At 41.0% G+C, this 18415-nt stretch overlaps 1 protein-coding gene across 4 annotated transcripts in view; it reads left to right on the top strand.

Moving 5' to 3' along the window:
- LOC121944175 (endophilin-B2-like) overlaps positions 1 to 18415 on the top strand; it is a 47975-nt gene that overhangs the window by 11922 nt on the left and 17638 nt on the right. For 2 of the 4 annotated variants that reach the window (XM_088077223.1, XM_088077225.1), the window contains exons 3-7: positions 869 to 997; positions 3186 to 3319; positions 6153 to 6245; positions 6366 to 6377; positions 14819 to 14881. In XM_088077223.1, the coding sequence (XP_087933349.1) occupies positions 869 to 997; positions 3186 to 3319; positions 6153 to 6245; positions 6366 to 6377; positions 14819 to 14881 (431 nt within the window). The remainder of the gene's footprint in view (positions 1 to 868; positions 998 to 3185; positions 3320 to 6152; positions 6246 to 6365; positions 6378 to 14818; positions 14882 to 18415) is intronic. The other 2 variants (XM_088077224.1, XM_042487879.2) reach the window with 1 other exon arrangement.

Consider the following 18415-nt stretch of genomic DNA (forward strand, 5'->3'; position numbering starts at 1 on the left):
GGGTTTGGCAATAGTAATTTCTGGGCTGTATCTGGTAACACAAATAGGACCTTACTCTTTGACAAAAAGGTCTGTCTCTATATGGATCCTTTACATGATGTTAGAGACACTCATAAAAACAGTCTCAGTGTGTCAGAGTCAAAAACAAACACAGTGGATGTACATTGACAGTGTGTGAATGCCCTAAGTGGTTAAATTACAGCCTGTTTCCCTGCTGCTGGCTACAGCAGATTTTGTCAGTATATCAAAAATTGCTTTTCCCATTGGTCACTTAGACACAAAGACATGGAGAAATGGTGTCCAAGTTGAGAAAAGGTGCATTTTTACATTACTATATAGCTTCCTGTACTTAAACAATTAATGTTTTGCCAAAAAAAACATCAACAATGAAAATAAGATAACACATAACTTTAAACAGAACTCACCATTTAACTAAGTCATTTTGGCAAACATGCTAAGCTATCCAGCAGATACAGCTGGTGAATAAGAGTCCAAAATTCACAATACTTTTACTGTTCTTGTATCTGTTGGCTGCAGAGAAAAATAATTAGGTGTTTATTTTGCAAGAGGCTCCTCTGTGTCATATTCACTAGCCACCCTGTAATAGTGTCTGTCTGCTGTGCTGAGCAGGTAGTGTTTATCAGAGTTCAGGTGCTGTCTGTGGGGGTTGATGAGAGTGGCTCAAACTCAACTACATATGAAAAATTAAATCATTAAACCAAAGAAACCAGGGACAACAAAAAGCTGAAAAGTTTCACAGAGCAGAGTAGGGTTATTATAAAGGAGTGGTAAATGAACTAAAAGTTTCAAGCAAGTCTTTGTTACCCATCTGTGCCATAACTAAAACTCCCCCTTACTCTCTCTGTAGGTGCCAGGATTGAAGAGTTTCTGTATGAAAAGTTGGACAGGAAGGCACCATCCAGAATTACCAATGGAGAGCTGCTGGGTCAATACATGGAGGATGCTGCAAGGGAATTCGGTCCTGGAACTCCATATGGTAAGGACGCCTCCACTCAATGACAAACTTTAAGGGGTCAAAACTAAGAAACTGAGATTATCACTTAATTAACATCCTGTGTAAATTCTTGAATTGTATCTGGAAAAATACATGTAAACGCAAGGTGTACATGCATGCACAACACATTGCACTTGGATACTGTTGCATTATGGGCAGATCTCAAGTGTAAACTCAATCTGTACAATGTAAATGGTAAATGGACTTGCATTTATTTAGCGCCTTTCAAGCCTGCTGAGCACTCAAAGCATTTTATACTACAGCCACATTCACCTAGTCACGCACACATTCATGCACTTAATTTTGGCAATAATATCTTGCCCACAACACTTTGACAACCACTTTGTGACCAGCTCTACCCCCTGGGCCACTCATAAAGGGCTTCCATCGAATCATTCAACAAAAATGCACACTGTGTTAATCTGGATCTTCTGAGCATTTTGTTGTGATTGCTTTTCCTCTTAACTTTTTTTCTCTTTACCCAGAATGAGTGAAAAGTGTTGCATAGACCCTTTAACTGTTATTAAAGTATGACATTTTTTGGTGGCGGGGCTTAGCTGGAGGCAAAACAATTCTCCACAGATGTTAGCTTCCACTAGCTTGTAGGTTTTGTTGGCTTGTATTTTGATAATGGAGGGAGATGATATAAGTCTCCTTGAGTACGTCTGGTCACTCACCCTCAGGGGTCGCAAGTGTTATTTACAATAAGTTAACAGTGACTTACGTGACCAGACTGGCCAACCCATATGCTCTTGCTTAGTGGATGGATGATCAAAAAAAGAAGCATATTTAAAACCAAAGCACACATTATTCACCAACAGGTCACTATATATTTCTAATTAGGATCATGTTAATTTCACATTAAATGCAAAATAATTCCTTCAAACCATACCATACTGTTACCATTTATTATGTTTATATATGCTTAGTTCTGATTTGCGAAGATCTGTTTTTACACTGCTGGTATATCACAGCTGATAGATAGGTCTGTTGGTGTTTATTACATATATTATTCAATTTGTAAAATTCATTTTACTTTGATTTGTCCAAAATCTACAGTTTATACATCTCCTTCCTTATGAGACAGTGTCAAACCTAAGTATAGTTCTTGATCATAATGTTTAAATCCATTGTATCTAGTTTAAAGTTTCAGAGCTGCAGAATGAGCAGCTGTCTTTTTAGAAATAATGAGTCTAAATAGATGGCCTATATTTAGCATTAAGCTTGAGCATTCACTATACGTCATTTTCTGTTAGCTCTTCCCTTAATTGAAGCAACAGTGTTATTTTGTGCTGTTATACATTTTTATGTTCTTCAAAGGCGGAAGTAGGCTGCACGTACTTGAATATTTGTAAGTGTGAAATGACGTGTTCAGCACATTATTTGACTCATTTTTTGTGAACACGCAGAGTCTGGAGCAGAAAGCCTGAGTTAACAGAGACAGTTGATAACCACCTTCGTGGTCCTCTGTTAGCTCTGACTGAGGCTGCAGGGTTTGTCAAACCAGCTCAGTCAAAGAGAGCCTGACTATGTTGAACTGGCTTTGTAGTATGCCCCCCAGGTAATGAAAATCCCTAATACATACAATACATAGCCTTCTCTCTCATCCTCACCCCACTGGCTCTGTATGTGTCCAGCCAATAAATCAGCTCCCACCCAGTCTGTGGTAAAAATAAAAGATCAATAATGGTTTGAATGAGCTGCACTCTGCATTCTGCTGCAGCATTACTCAGGTCATCTGCACAGGATGTCCTGAGGGAAAAAATGATCCCAGTACAATACAGTGTATGGTGCTGAAGGCGAAGATGAAGTTCATGTCTGGAAATAGAAAGGAATTTGAAGTGAAGACCTTTAAAAATTTACCTGAAAATTAGTGAGAAAAAAATACAATAAAGAAAGTTTAGAACAACAACAAAGAAATGACATTTGAAAGTGTTCAAGAATTATAATAATTTTGTAACATATTTTCCCTTAGCTTTTCCCTAGATATTTCTCCCTACTTTTTGAAAAAAATCTTTTCTAAATCCACAAATTTCTTAAAATTTGTGGAATATAAATTGCTCAGGTTTCAAAGGTTTAAATGCTTCTTAGAGGTGTCTGAAAGCATCACAAGAAAAGTTATGTCGCTCCAGGTGTAAAAGGGTTAATGGATGATATCTTTTTGTTGCAGGGAGCACTTTGATCAAGGTGGGGGAATGTGAGAGGAGATTAGGAGCAGCAGAGAGAGAGTTCCTCCAGACGTCAGCCATCAGCTTTCTAACCCCTCTCAGAAACTTTCTTGAAGGAGACTGGAGGACAATTTCAGTGAGTCTGCTTTACATCGGTGGAGAGGCCATTCAGTATTATTGTTATACTGGGTCAATAACATTTTTAGGGAGAATTATTAAATCTTTAGGGGGAAGACTGTAGCATTTCCATACTCATTTAAAGCTCACTTTGATTTCATGTATTCTGGCAAATTGAAATTGTGAATATAAAATTCACCTAATGGAAACACAGCAATTTAAAAAAAACCCTCCCATCTATTGTAAAAAAGTTTAATGCCCACACGAGGTGGTATTTCAGGCAATTTGAAAAAGCCATATTTCACAAAACTGCAAATTTGGCTTTTATAAGTCACATGATGCTATGGCTATGGCTCCCTCGTGATGCAGCAGGTGCTACAAGAGATGTTATTGCATCACATAACTCTTTAAAAGCTGAGTGGATCATCGGGAAGTTGTGAATCCACAATTCCTCTGTGAAATCGTGGACTATCACCTCCCAGAAATACCTCATATGTGGCCGCTCCCATGTATAAGGGGCTCGCCTTTCCATTATGGCTCCATAACATGCCTCCGTGGCCTTGGATTGGAAATAATGACGGCTTGTGTGGTGGCAACAGAAATAAACCTGCTAATATTTTGAACATCCAGAGAAGACACAGAACATCACTCAGTGGAAACACAGTTATCTTGCAATTGTGTTTTATCGACATTTTTAAAATATCACTCAAGTTTTGTGCAAATCTCTAATGGAAACCCGTTTAGTAAATGTATTTTGAATAAAGGTGGATCATGCTGACTGTCCTGCAGACAGACCTGTGGCAGCAATTTTTGATCAAGGCTCAGTATTGTAAAGAAAACTGATTATAGATTATCAAAAATGTGCTGTTCATTTGTTTTTAAAATCAACTTTTTATGGCTTTTAAAAAGTGAATAAATGAAATAGACACCATCTAAACAAAAAGACCTTTCCGGTATGAAAGAAAGAAGACAACAGAAGACTGAAGATTACACTGGAATGTGTTTCTGATGCAAATTTACACAAGGTCTGGTCTAACAGTTGAGACGTAAATACGTTGTACAAATATAACAACCTGAGTACTCAAGTAAAGTATTTCTCTATATTAGGTTAATATTGTACACTAGTTCAATCCATTCATTAACACTAGCTATCCTTTTCAGCTATTTCTTCATTTCCTACTCCATTCCAGTTTAATCAAGTACATCAGCTCACAGAGGGATGACTCCAAAATATATGAAAATTATTTGCATGTTTGTTACCACATGATAATAATACTATTCACAATTTTTATGTTATTATAATAATACTTTTGTGGAAACTGACCATTGATCACTGTTACAGTGCTTGGATCCAGCAAGGACAAATAACATTTATTCAGCAAAGTTCCCTACTCATTTTCTACTGTCACATTTTATTTCATTTTTACTTTTTTGTCAATATGATGTCAAATTTGTATTTCTAAAATGGTCTTAATTCTGCAAACCAAATTTGTCCTTAAGCAATATATAACAATATGCCGTCATGCTTACAAGGGGTAAAGTCCAGGGTCATCTGTCAACCATTTGAAAAAAATCAGCTGGGATTAAATTTGTAACCTGGGCAAGAACCATCTACCTGTAAAAAATGTAGTCAGCACTGGTAGAGCATTCATTGAGCTATCTAGATACACAAGTACATTGTTAGCAACATTAAGCCAATCTCCTTAGTACATCATTTTACCTTAAACAAATGAGGACTTTACCCCATGATGAGCTCAACATTGATTTCTTTGTGTGTGTGTGTGCGCGCGCGCGCGCGTGTGTGTGCGCGTGTTCATACGCTTGTGTTTAAATGATGTGGTTTGAAAACATATGTTGCTAAAATACAGAATTTTATAGTTTACAGCCCACAAATAAATTGTGAGAAGTCAAGCCTTTTCCCTGCAAAATGTGACCTTCACCACCAGAGGTCAGCATGGTGCTATAATCTGGTATGTCACTATGCTTTGCATGCTTTTTAAAGCCTCAGGGAACCCAAATCAACACTTTCTTTATATGTAATTTAGGGTCTGACATGCATATTGAAAAGTAGAAGAAATGATCAGACATTAACCTCATTCCAAGTCTATTCATATTCATTTTAGATTTTTTCACAGTTTCTTGAATCTGGATTGATTGAAATGGACAAAGCTAATCAAAAGTCAGCTGTCATTTCATACTAATTTAACATGCTAAACTGAAATCCCTCAGCTCCTTTCAATATAGTGCCCTCTCTCACTCAACACACACAAACAAAGCGCACTCTGGCACAAATTGGAGCGCTGGTAAATTTGGAGTGCTGTTTGAATTAGTTATGCAGAGCAGTGCACTCTGGGAGTGTCAGAGCACACTCTGGGCACTCTGTGTGGGGAAAAGGAGCAGCAAAGCACCGAACAGAGTGAATTCATGATGAACTTAAAAGTTAGTTAATTCATGTAGGAACATAATGCTGCGGGGCTTCAAACAACAGCTCTTTCATAATAATACAGAGCGTCAGATTGGATTTAGGAACGCAGCCAGAGTCAAAGGGCTTGAACAGATAGAGCTGCACCACGCTGACTCTGCTTTGCTCCATGGCTGTTGTCGTGGAGTCGAGACACAGTTGACAATAGTGAGATCCATGGAGGTGTCAATCAAAACGTGATCTGCCACGCCTACATAGTCTAGAGAAATGCTGTATTCCTCAAAATGAGCTGTTTTCAACTGGCTTTTCTAATAGTTGGAAACAGTTATTTTCACTCAGATCCTTAATGAGACACTCAATTTTGATAAAATATGTGCATTCTTACTATTTCAAGCCATGTTCACAAAGTTTTTCAATGTGTCTATTTCAGAAAGAGCGGCGTCTTTTGGAGAATCTTCGCTTGGACCTTGATTCCTGCAAAACCCGTCTGAAGAAGGCCAAGGCAGCTGAGGCAAAGGCTGCGGTGAGTCCTTTTGTGCCTCTGAGCCCACTGCGCCATACTCTCCACTCATACTGTAAAAAAAGCTTTGGTGGTGCTGACATTAACCATGACTAACTGTCTGTGTATTCATGACCTTTGCAGTGCGATGGTGAAGTGAGTATCAAACACATTTTTTAAGATTTGCAGTATGATGCACATGTTAGGCTGTTTTTCCTGTCTCATTTGCTTTGAATACATAAATCATGGGAAGAAACTATTAATCATTGGTTTAAAACAAGAAAAAAAAACAAAGCAAAGGGACAGAATGAACAGGTTTACCCTGAAGTTGACTCTTTACAGAAAAAGTTTGAAACTTGCAGCATATTAAACAGTATCATGGGAAATTAACACCAGTCAATGAGCAAATTCTGCAAAATATTGGACTGTGGCTGTTGAAAGTGTTGATTCTACCAGCCGCCACTGTGCAGTAGCAAATAGCAACTGTGAAAACAAGTCACTAGGGGTCCAATGGTTCAGATAACTCTTGCATTGTAACTGGGTTAATGTTTTGGCCATCAGAGCAAGCCTGACCTCCCTGGGGGTAAGCATAAAGTTGGATAAAACAGAAATACTAGAGGAAAGTACAAGTTCCTCAATTTTTTACTTCACTACAGTGCATGACATGAATACAGTTAGTTAGATTCCATCATTGGTCAGGTCAGGAAGGATGCCCCCCAGGATTTTTCAAGGTCAGAGCCGGTTCTGCCTATGGAGACAGACAAATGACAGAGACAATGGAGATAGTTTTTTTCACGCTGGACATTTTCAATATGCAGTTCTGTTCTGATTAGGCCTCATATTTTGGAGTGACTATAACTAAAAAAATTACCAGGTTTTGGGTAAGCACAGTGGTTAAATACAGACTGACACTGGCTTACAATGGCTGGACATCCAACAGAAGGGTTAGGTTTGGGGTAAAGCACAGTGTTCTTAAACTATGTGGGACACAGGCACAGGGGAACAAATAAAGTAAAATAAAATTTTAAAAAACAACTTTAAAGGTTCATTATTAAAGACCAAGTCAGTTAATTAAAAGCCCCCTGTAAAACCATTGAAATGTATTTTTTTCTTTTTTCTTTTTAAAGAGTAAAATTAGATCAAAAATTGTTATGGTTCTGAGAAACCGTGAGAGTGAAGTGGACCCAAGAGCAAACACAGAGCAAGTTAGGTGAACAATCAACTGAATTTTAATGAGGTTGAGGTTGGGAAGGGAAGAATGGGTGTCAGAACGGAAGTCAGAGATAAGGGACCAATTGCGAATAAGCCCCCCGGGAGACCCACGAGCACTCATCCGGACCATATCCCCCCAGTCCACCAAGTACTGGAAACCCCGGCCAAGGGGTCAGACATCCAGAATCTGGGTGACTGTCGATGAGCCGGTTGGAGGGCTGAGGTCGCTTTCAGACACTGGTTTGAGTAAAGACACGTGGAACACAGGGTGAATGTTCATAGACGCAGGCAGTTTCAGTTATGCAGCAGACCGGTTCACAATCTTAACAGTTTCAAAAGGGCCCACGAAACGGGACTCCGTCTGGATGGGGCGGTCACATGAAGAAAGCCACACCTGTTGTCCCATGCGATAATCCGGAGCAGGGGTGCAATGGAGATCCACCAACTTCTTGGTTTTTTTGGCGGAGCAACTGAGACCCGCATGTACCGGCCACCGAACTGCCACTGCCTCTTCCTCTTCCTGCTCAGGAAACAAAAGGGGGTTGGTAACCAAACATGCCATAAAAGGTGACATACCCGTGGCTGAGCAGGTGAGAGAGTTGTGGGCATATGCGATCCATGGGAGGTAGGTGCTCCAGGAAGCTGGATGCTGCGCGGCTATGCATCTCAGGGCCGCTTCCAGGTTCTGGTTAGCCGGCGCTGTCTGGCCGTTGGTCTTGGGGTGGTTACTGGAGGAAAGGCTGGCTGCTGCGCCCACCAAACTACAAAACGCCTTTCAAACCTGGGAGAACTAGGAATCTGAAACTATGTCCACTGGTAAACCATGAAGCCTGAAGACATGTTTAACAAGTAAATCAGCAGTGTCAAGAGCTGAGGGCAACTTTTGCAGCAGAACATAATGAACAGTATCACGGTGTTACCATCTGAGGGAGGCAACCCTGTGACGAAATCCACGGCGATTTGTGACCAGGGGCGACTGGGGATAGGCAGGGGGCACAGCAGACCAGCAGGGGGTTGATGAGATGCCTTCCCTCGGGCACAGACAGAGCAGGCTGCCACAAACTCTCTGGTGTCGCGATCCATGCTCGGCCACCTGAAACACTGTCGCAGGAAAAGGATATTTCTGTGCACTCCAGGGTGGCAGGTGAGTTTCGGGGAGTGTCCCTACTGAAGAACTTGGGACCGGGCAGTTTCCAGCATGAACAGGCTGTTGAGAGGTCCACCTCCCGGGTCTTGTTGATCCTGTTGAGCTGCTCTCACCATCTCCTCGATCTTCCACAAGGCAATTCCCACACATGAAGCAGGAATGATTTGGTCTGCTTGGCCCGAGCTAGAGGGAGGGGAATGGATTCTAGAGAGAGAGTCAGGCTTTGTGTTGCAGGTCCTGGGGCAGTAGGAGAGTGTGAAGTTGAACCTACTAAGAAATAATGCCCATCGGGCTTGGCGTGGGTTGAGCTGTTTAGCAGAACGTAAATAAGCGAGATTCTTATGATCAGTCCAAATCAAAAATGGCAGCTCTGTACCTTCAAGCCAGTGCCTCCATTCCTGAAGCACCATCTACACCGCCAACAGCTCTCTGTTTCCCATGTTGTAGTTTCTCTCTGCTGGGGACAAATGGCGAAGTAAGAAAAGACAGGGGTGGAGTTTCTGTGTGTCCAAATCCCTTTGGGACAGGATCGCCCCAACACCTGTGTCCGAGGTGTCAACCTCCACAATGAACTGCAGAGAGGGGTTGGGGTGAATAAGCACAGGGGCACTAATGAGCAGAGATTTAAGCTTGGCGAACGTGTGACCTGCCTCCTTCGTCCTGCAGAAGGGGGCTTTGATGGAGGTAAGGTGGGTCAGAGGGACTGCCACTTTGCTGTAATCCCGGATGAAATGCAGTAAAAATGAGCAAACCCCAGGAAACATTGCAGCTCTTTATAGGAAGTGGGAGTGGGCCATTCCGAGACGGCCTGGATCTTGGAGGGACTGGGTTTGAGTTGGCCTTTGACAATGATGAAACCCAGGAACCTGACAGAGGGGGAATGAAACTCACATTTTTCTGGTTTCACGTAGAGCCGATTCTCCAGAAGCCTCTGCAGCACCATCCTCACATGTTGCCTGTGTTCCTCCAGGTTGCGGGAGAAGATCAGGATGTCATCGAGGTAGACCAAAACAAAACGATTGAGCATATCTCTGAGGACGTCGTTGATCAGGGCCTGGAAAACAGCCGGGGCATTAGTGAGGCCAAATGGCTAGCCAGATATTCAGAATGGCCCAGGGGGGTGTTGAAAGCAGTTTTCCATTTGTCCCCATCCTTGATGCGGACAAGATGGTATGCGCTTCTTAAATCTGGACGTCAAACAAGGGCTCGAAGTAGGGATCAGTGAGGGGAAGAGGGTACTTGTTCTTCACTGTTATGTCGTTCAGGCCGCGAAAATCGATACGGGGCGCAGGGAAGTGTCTTTTTTCTTGACAAAGAAAAAGACCGCACCAAGTGGAGGAGGAGGGGTGAATGAGACCCGGATTCAGCAAATCCTGAATGTAAGTCTCCATCGCCTCCCTCTTGGGGCCAGACAGATTATAAAGGCGACTGGTGGGAAGAGGCGCTCCTGGGAGTAAATCAATGGCACAGTCATAAGGGCAGTGGGGGGGCAAGGACAGGGAAGGCTCCTTACTGAACACCGTGTTGAGGTCATAATACTCGGGTGGCACAGAGGACGAATCAGGAGAGGCAGGAGGAGGGACTGATTAGGTAGGGACAGGTGAAGCAGAACGCAGACAGAGAGAGTGACACTGTACGCTCGAACCGGAAATGGTCGAATTTCTCCAGTCAATTTGGGGTTTGTGGGTTTTAGCCAAGGCAGACCTAGAACTACAGGAGTGAGGGGGGAGGGTATTACAAAGAGTTGAATACTTTTGTGATGATTACCAGAAATACTGAGGGAAACGGGAGAGGTGCAACGAGTTACAGAGGCGATCAGTCTACCATCAAGGGCCGTAACCTTCTTGGGGCGGTCTGATGTCTCGAGGGGAATTCCTGTCTTTTCAATCAGACCGTTGTCAATGAAACTGTCGTCAGCCCCAGAGTCGATCAAAACTTGCATCTGGATGGAGTGGTTGTCATACTGGATGTTAGCTGGCAGGATAATCCGGAATGGAGAGCTGAAAGGGGAGGAAGTCTGACTCACCAGTGCGATCTCTTTAACCGGTGAGTCCTGCCTTTTAGCGACGAGGGGCAGTCGGCCATGTAGTGACCAGCCAATCCACAGTAGATGCACAGGTTGTTGTTAATGCGGCATTGACACTCAGCAGGGGTGAGTCGGGCACGACCCAACTGCATGGGTTCATCCGCAAGGGCAGGGGGCACTTCATGTTGGGGAGAAGGTTGAGTGGAGCCGGGAACAGTAGTGGAAGTTGGTACAGCGGGGATGCGTGCAGTCTACAGGGTTTACTGGCCCTGTTCCTGTCTCTTTCTCGTAGACGATTATCAATCTTAATGGCAAGTGAAATAAAATTTTCAAGTGAGGTGGTTTCGTCTCTGGAAGCCAATTCATCCTTTAATTCCTCAGATAACCTCCTAAGGAAAACCCCTATGAGCACTGACTCTTCTCACCCACTCTCTGAGGCTAAAATGCAGAAATCAATTGAATAAGAAGCCGCTGAGTTATCACCCTGACATGAAGAAAATAAATGGTTAGCGGCTTCTTGTCCCTGGACGGGATGGTCAAACACTCTGCGAAACTCGGCAGAAAACTCAGCAAACGAAAGCAAAAGCAGGGAACCCCTCTCCTACAATGCAGTAGCCCACTGAACGGCTTTACCCCGTAAGTGATTCAATACATAAGCTTTCTGGGATTTATCAGAAGGGTAGCTTGAGGGGTGTTGATTGAAAACTAGAGAGCATTGCAGCAAAAACCGACCACATGAACCCAAATCCACGGCATAGTATTCAGGAGGGGGAACAAAGGGCTCTCTTACAGGGTGGGGGAGAGGAGAGGGAGAAGCTGAAACTGGTGGGTTACACACAGAGTTGGGTGCATGGGAAGCGGCAGCTGGAGGAGAAAGTTGGTCGAGCTGAGCGGTGATATAGGAGATATGAACCTTTAAATTTTCTGCAAAGTATGTCATCGTGACTACTGATGAGTGCCCCCTGGCTGGAGAGAGCATTTGCAATTGCGTCCAGGTTTGCTGGGTCAATTGTTGGCCAGATTGTTCTGTTATGGTTCTGAGGAACCGTGAGCATGAGGTGGACCCAAGAGTAAACACAGAGCGAGGTAGGTGAACAATCAACTGAACTTTAATGGAGTTGAGGTTGGGAAGGGAGGAATGGGTGTCGAGGGAAGGGAGCCAGTGATTTCCGAGGTGGTGGGGGCTGGTGAGGCAGGAGGTGATGGTGAGGCTGGTGAAGCAGAGGAATGGTGAGGATCCAAGAGGGTGATGAGGATCCGGGAGAGTGCTGAAGGTGGATGGCAGAGCACAAAGGCGAGGTGCTGGGCAGCAAGGTGCTGGAGCTCGATGGGAGGCACTAAAAGCAAAAAGACAAAAAGACACAATAAGTTTGAGAAGCTCAAGGCAGAAGAGGTCTTACAAAAACACTAGGAAAATCTCATGAGAGAGATGGCCGATATACCACGAGAGTAGTGGAAACAATCTGGCGCTGACATCGAGTGAAACAGGAGCTTAAATGCCATGAGGGAGGTGATTACTGATCAGGAGCAAGTGAGGAGAGTGTGCCCTGAGCTCCATCACCCGGAAGCCAGGCCCAGCCCCTGAAACACAGAAGACAAAAAAAAACCACACAAGCACTACAAAACACACAAACCACCACAGAAATTGAGGTTTAGGACCAACGACAAAGGTGAGGCAGCAGGAGTATCAGTTCTAAACTTCTAAAGCTAAAGTTGTAAAAGCTCTCACAGTCCTTCACCTGGCTGTTAAAAAAGTTATTTCTTGTGAGCATTACGTCTGTCCGTCCTGGAAGAGGGATCCCTCATCATCTTCTGCCGCTCTTCCTGAGGTTTCTTCCTTTTTTTCCCCCCGTTATAGGGGTTCTTTTTCGGGAGTTTTTCCTTAGGTGATGTGAGGGTCTAAGGGCAGAGGCCTGTCATGTGCTTTAAAGCCCTCTGAGGCAAACCGTGTTTTGTGATAATGGGCTTTATAAATAAAATTGACTTAACTTGATTAATAAAAAAAAAAATACGGGGTAAAAAATTATTCAAAAAATAAATGTTAATAATGTAAAAGATTTATATTTAAAAAGGACCTTAAGATAAGTGCTGATTGAATTTAGTAAGATAAATAAATACATGCATACCTTTAGAAGTTGACATAAAAAGTGCTTAGAATACAAGCACTAAGAGTTTTAATAAAAATACACACGTGAGAGCTAAAATTGAAGTGTTATTGATGTGTTGTTGTGAGAATAAATAAGTGTTAAAAAACACAATTATCAAAAAACATAGATACAAACACTTGGGGTTAGTAAAGTTATGTGTATATGTATATCTTTATTTAAATCTGCATATATGGTATAATTCAATTTGAATTACAGTGGGCTCAGGGTTAGGCTTTACTCTGAAGAACTTGTTGGCTAGTTAAATCATAGAAGGGGTTGTAAAAATGTTGAAGGCATTGTGGCCTCCAACCAAAACAAATTCTTTACTTTCTTTTCTTCTCTGGAAAATTAGCACAAATCTGTTAGTTTCTCAGGAGAAAAGAATCAGTTTGACGCATTCTTGGGCCCTAAAGTCTTCAGACTGAGAACATCGTATTTTTTTTTGGCAGCAGCACTGGCCAGATAGGCCGAACAATTTTGTATGTCTGACTTCCTTTTCACATGGTTTTGAATTCTGCACAGAAATCTATTTGAGTTAAAAACTTTGTTTGTGCTACACGAGTACAAACTAAGTCCTATGCCTGAAATAGAAGGTACTCATTGTAATGTTCCTTCCCCATTTCACTGTGATCCAGGAATGCTGTGCCTTCAAAACCCCATCTGCTTCCATCAAGTGTTCTTTTGTTTAACTGTTGAAGAAAATGAAAAAAGTCTGACTTTTATCAGAACTTTTGTTTTTAGTATCACAATAATAAAGTTACACATTTTGTTGACTGTCAATGTCAGACTTTTGCAACCTGTGTGCATGTATGCATGCATGCGTATGATAACTGACACATGCTGACTCATCTGAAAGCTTGACTCCTGTTTGCAGTGGATTCGTCAGGTCGGTGAATTAGACTGATTAGTCACTAGTTTAAATACAGCTGGGTTGCATCACTGCTCTGCACCTTTTTTTTTATTATGTCAGACACACCTAAAGTAAAAGTGTGTCTTGTATTGACTGCAAACTACTGCTCCCATCTTAGCTGTTGACTGGGTAATTTTTGGGCACATATTTGAAATTGAGAATGAATTAGAAAACTTGTGTTTAGCTATTTCAAATTAAAGCGGCAAAGAAAATTTAACAGGTCACCTCCATATTACAGGTACACCACATAACTGACTACAGTAATATCATATTTATGTATTACCTAATGTGTTACTTAGGCTCGGGCAGTATGTAAAACTTATACCTTCATATCTTCCGGAAATTTCTCTGGAGTATACGGTATATGACAGTATGTCTGCAGTGCTAACCCCCTCCCCCAACAGTGAGAGCGCTTCTTTACATTCAGCTTTTGAGACTAATAAAAAAAACAATAGAAACCCACAAGATGTTAAGAAAAGTTATATTCTCACTCCTATTTTCCTGATCAAACAGAGAAATACAGCTAATTGAACTTTCTTTTAGTCTCAGAAGACTGACGTAAATGCCTTATCTCATCATAAAACACACCTAATTCAAACTCAACAGAAACAAAGTAAAACTCTCCCAAACCATCTTGTTTACTCTTGCTAATAATTTCGTCAGTAAGGCCACTGTTTCAACAATTCCCAGCTCAGGTCTGATCAAAATAAATCCTTAATTACCCAAGTTAGATGTAAAAATGTGTTGTTATTCCCCATGCTCTCTCTCTGCCTGCTGGCCACCGGCTGTTTACAGTCCAGCAACTTCTCCCTCCACCACTAGATATCGCTGTGTCTTTCAGCTCAGCTGCCTGTTACACCAGTAGAGACTGGAGACTGAGCTCTGGTGGTACGTGCTGTGCACCCCGTACAATGAGTTTAACAGAAAGAGGAGTGCCTTTTTTTAATGATGGTATTAAAAAACAGAGATCGACTATTTCACAGATATCAATGCTGTTTTATAGCTTAAAGTATATCCACAATCATGGTTTTATCTGCTGTGCTCTGAGTGTTTTGTCTGCTTATCTTAATACATAGTGTGTGCTGAAGTATGGCTGCTGTATAAACACTGAGTGCACATTAGTATAAATGTTGAATAACCTTTCTGTTTCTGTAGATGGCTCCAGATTTTCAGGAGACTAGACCCCGCAACTATGTGCTTTCTGCCAGTGCCTCTGCGGTAAGTAGACAATAATGTTTTTCAAACAAAACTGGACAGTTACAATCATCCCTAATGTAACCCTGTTAGGCTCCATGTATACATAGTTTAATCAGGAATAAATTGCTTTTAAACTGAAGTTTCTAAATTGAGGTTATGAAAGGTTGCCGGAAGTGGTTGGGAAATTCTTGTTATTACAGTTCTATATCATGCTTTATAATGCAGTTTTCAGGAATATGCAATGTGTCATACCAGTCACTGATTGTTGCTAGCTGTGAATGTGTCCCTTATTCATGTTTAGTCAGAGAGGTGTTTCCATCTGGCAAGAATGGTGATTATGACTCAGTTACATTCCTGACCTCTGTGTCACATCTGATATTATGTTGTAATGATAAATGTTGACATAGCATTGTTGCAAGCATCAATGGCCTGGCCAATGGCCATAATAGCCTAGCCAAAAATGTTGTTCATTAGTTATTAATTCTTCCTGATCCCTGGACTTTTTATGGCATTAAGGCTAAAGCACATCTTTCAGCATTAAAACTGGAGATTCTAAATCCTTTTCTTTGTTGATAGTTTTTTAACAGGTTGATTCATTACATTATCTGTTAAGCTCATCTTCTTTTTAAGTTTTGTGTGCACAACAAAGTAGTTTGCACAATGTTTTCATTAGCGGATGTTACACATTATACAGGACCACAACATAAGCATGAAAAGCAGTGTGTGACTACCCTCTGAGTATTACAACAAACACTCAGACAAAAAAACACCTGCCCAAACTTTTCCACATTTTCACAAATGGAAAACAAAGTAACTTTGAAAAGTTTTTCTGGCAAAACTTTCTTTTATGAGGCAAAACTTTTTTGTCCCACTTGTTTCACAGATGAAAAAAAGAGAAAAATTCTCTAATCAAAATGTTTTTTTTTCACCTGGCAAAACATTTTTCCCAACCAATAACTCAGAAAATTTGTCCTTGCAAAACTTTAATAATAATAATAATAATAATATATATATATATATATATATATATATATATATATATATATATATATATATATATATAATTTATCCTGGCAAAACTTCTTTTTTCACATGGCAAAACTTTCTTTCTTACTTATTTCACAGATTAAGAAGAAAAACTTATCTTTTTCCCCAGTTTCACAAAATTAAGATAAAGTAGATATATAGATATATAGAAAATATTGTCCTGGAAATTTCCAATTGCTGAAAATGATCTTTCTTTCACCACTGTTCACAAACAAAGAAATAGAAATATTAGCTAGAAATATTATCTCGGTAAAACGTTTTTCACCTCTTCTTATGCATGCACACAGAAGAGAAAACATTTGAGATCAGACTAAGAAACTAGATCACATGATTTTGTTTTTCTCACTTGCCTGTTAGGGCTTCCGTATAAAACAGATGCAACAGAAACTGAAAAATAACAACAAAAAAATAACATGTCTAATGGTATAGTCTTGTGGACATGATGCAGATTAAAAGATGGGTATCAAAACCAAACACAAGACATCTGCCATAGTTGAGTTATGAGTGTAGTAAGAGGAGTGATGAGGACGTTGCCTTCCCTTGAAATATGACATGAATGCTTTCCCTGCTTCTTTGCAGAGTCATATACAGTTCAGAATCATAGCAACCAGAAAACACACACACACACACACACACACACACACACACACACACACAAACATGTATTAGGTTTAATGATAGAAAACAAAGAAAAATTCCCACTTGTAAGTATCACCTCTGCAATGCCTTTGATTATTTAAACCAGACATTTCCATTGGTAAACTAGCACATAGACACACACTATATACAGTATATGAATATAGAGGGGTCTTTGTTTTCTGTGGGCACTTTTATGGGAAAGTGGACCTTTCAGATCAGTCTTCAGTAAGGAGTGCCTGTGACTTGCCTTATCTACATTTCATGCATTTTGGGACTCAAATTGGTCTGGTCTTGGCCTCCACTTGGTCTCAACCACATGAACTCTCGGTCTTGTCTCAGTCTCAATACTTTGGTCTTGGTCATTACTTTGTCTTGGTCTATGTGATCTTGACCGCAACAATGACACTAACACCAATATATCTACAGTGAGATAATATTGACTGTCTGGCTCTAATCTAACGCTGCATACTGTTGGTCTGCTGGATTGTTCCAGCCATCTTTTTTTGACATCTTTTCAAACATTTCAAAAAAGGAATCAACTTTGTCAGCAGTGAATTTTGGGCTGTCACAACCACCCTGACAACCACCTTCATGCTAGAGCGTACCATTAATAGGTAAAGCATTTTTAAAAGTGGCTTCTGCCGCCATGGTCCACAGTTGTGAAGACAGGCAGGTGCTTCAGTGAACACTGGACCTGCTACTCTGTTTTTGAAATACTCACAAACTAATGGAATAGCCATCAGGAGCAATTTGGGTTTCAGAATCTTGCCCAAGCATACTTTTACATTGGCTGGAGGAGCTAGGGATCGAAACACTGACCTTCCAATTAGAGGATGACCTGCTTTACTTCCTGAGCGGCAGCCGCCCCCGGGCATCCTTATAAGTCAATAGAACTGAGTTGATCAACTCCATTTATTCAAACACCATCATTATCAGTTTCTTTGTTCTTTCTCCCTCCATGAAGCCTGCTATCCTACTTTGATCTGCCAAACCAGGTGGCAACTGCCAAATGTTCAACACATTTGGCAGAGCAGAAAATGATAATAATAATAAACTTCATTTAAAGAGCATTTTTCAAAATCCATGTTACAGAGTGCTTTACAAGAAAACAAAACAAAACATACAACAAACCAGTTTACAATCTACATTTCCAAAGGGTCAAACCAGCTACTTTCCTTTCCACAATGTAGAAAAGGAAAGTAGACACAAGACACGTCAGAGAAATATCTAATTACATTTTAAGAAAAATCAGGAAAAGCTTTACGATAAAAATATGTTTTGAGAAGAGACTTAAAGGAGAGCACTGAATCAACCGACCTGATTTCAGCAGGCAGCCCATTCCAGAGCCTTGGGGCCTGGACTGAAAACGCTCTGTCCTCCCATGTTTTCAGCCGAGCATCCAGAACTGCTAAGAGACCCTTGTCAGAGGTTCTCAAGGTGTGTACAGAGCTAAAATGTCAGAAATATAGCTGGGGTAGAGAACATAGTGTGCTTTAAAAGTAATCAATAGAATCTTAAAATCAATCCTAAAACATACTGGCAGCCAATGTAAAGAAGCTAAAATCGGCGTAATATGGTCCTATTTCTTGGTTCTGGTTAAAAGCCTGGCAGCACTCTCTGTAATCTGTCCAGGGATTTTTGGTTAAGACAGGTAAAAAAGCTGTTACAGTAATCCAGCCGTGATGAAATCAAAGCATGTAAAATCGTCTCTGTGTCTTTAAAAGTTAAAAAATAATAATTTTTGAAATATTTCTTAAATGATAAAAACATGACTGTACAAGTTTAGTAGTGTGCTGTTAAAAGTTAAGACTGGTGTCAAACCAGATGGCGAGGTTTCTTGCAACGGGCTTAATATCATCCACTAGTGGC

Source organism: Plectropomus leopardus, chromosome 4, assembly GCF_026936395.1.
Source record: "Plectropomus leopardus strain MGB_pleo_1.0 chromosome 4, ASM2693639v1, whole genome shotgun sequence".
NCBI lineage: Eukaryota > Metazoa > Chordata > Actinopteri > Perciformes > Serranidae > Plectropomus > Plectropomus leopardus.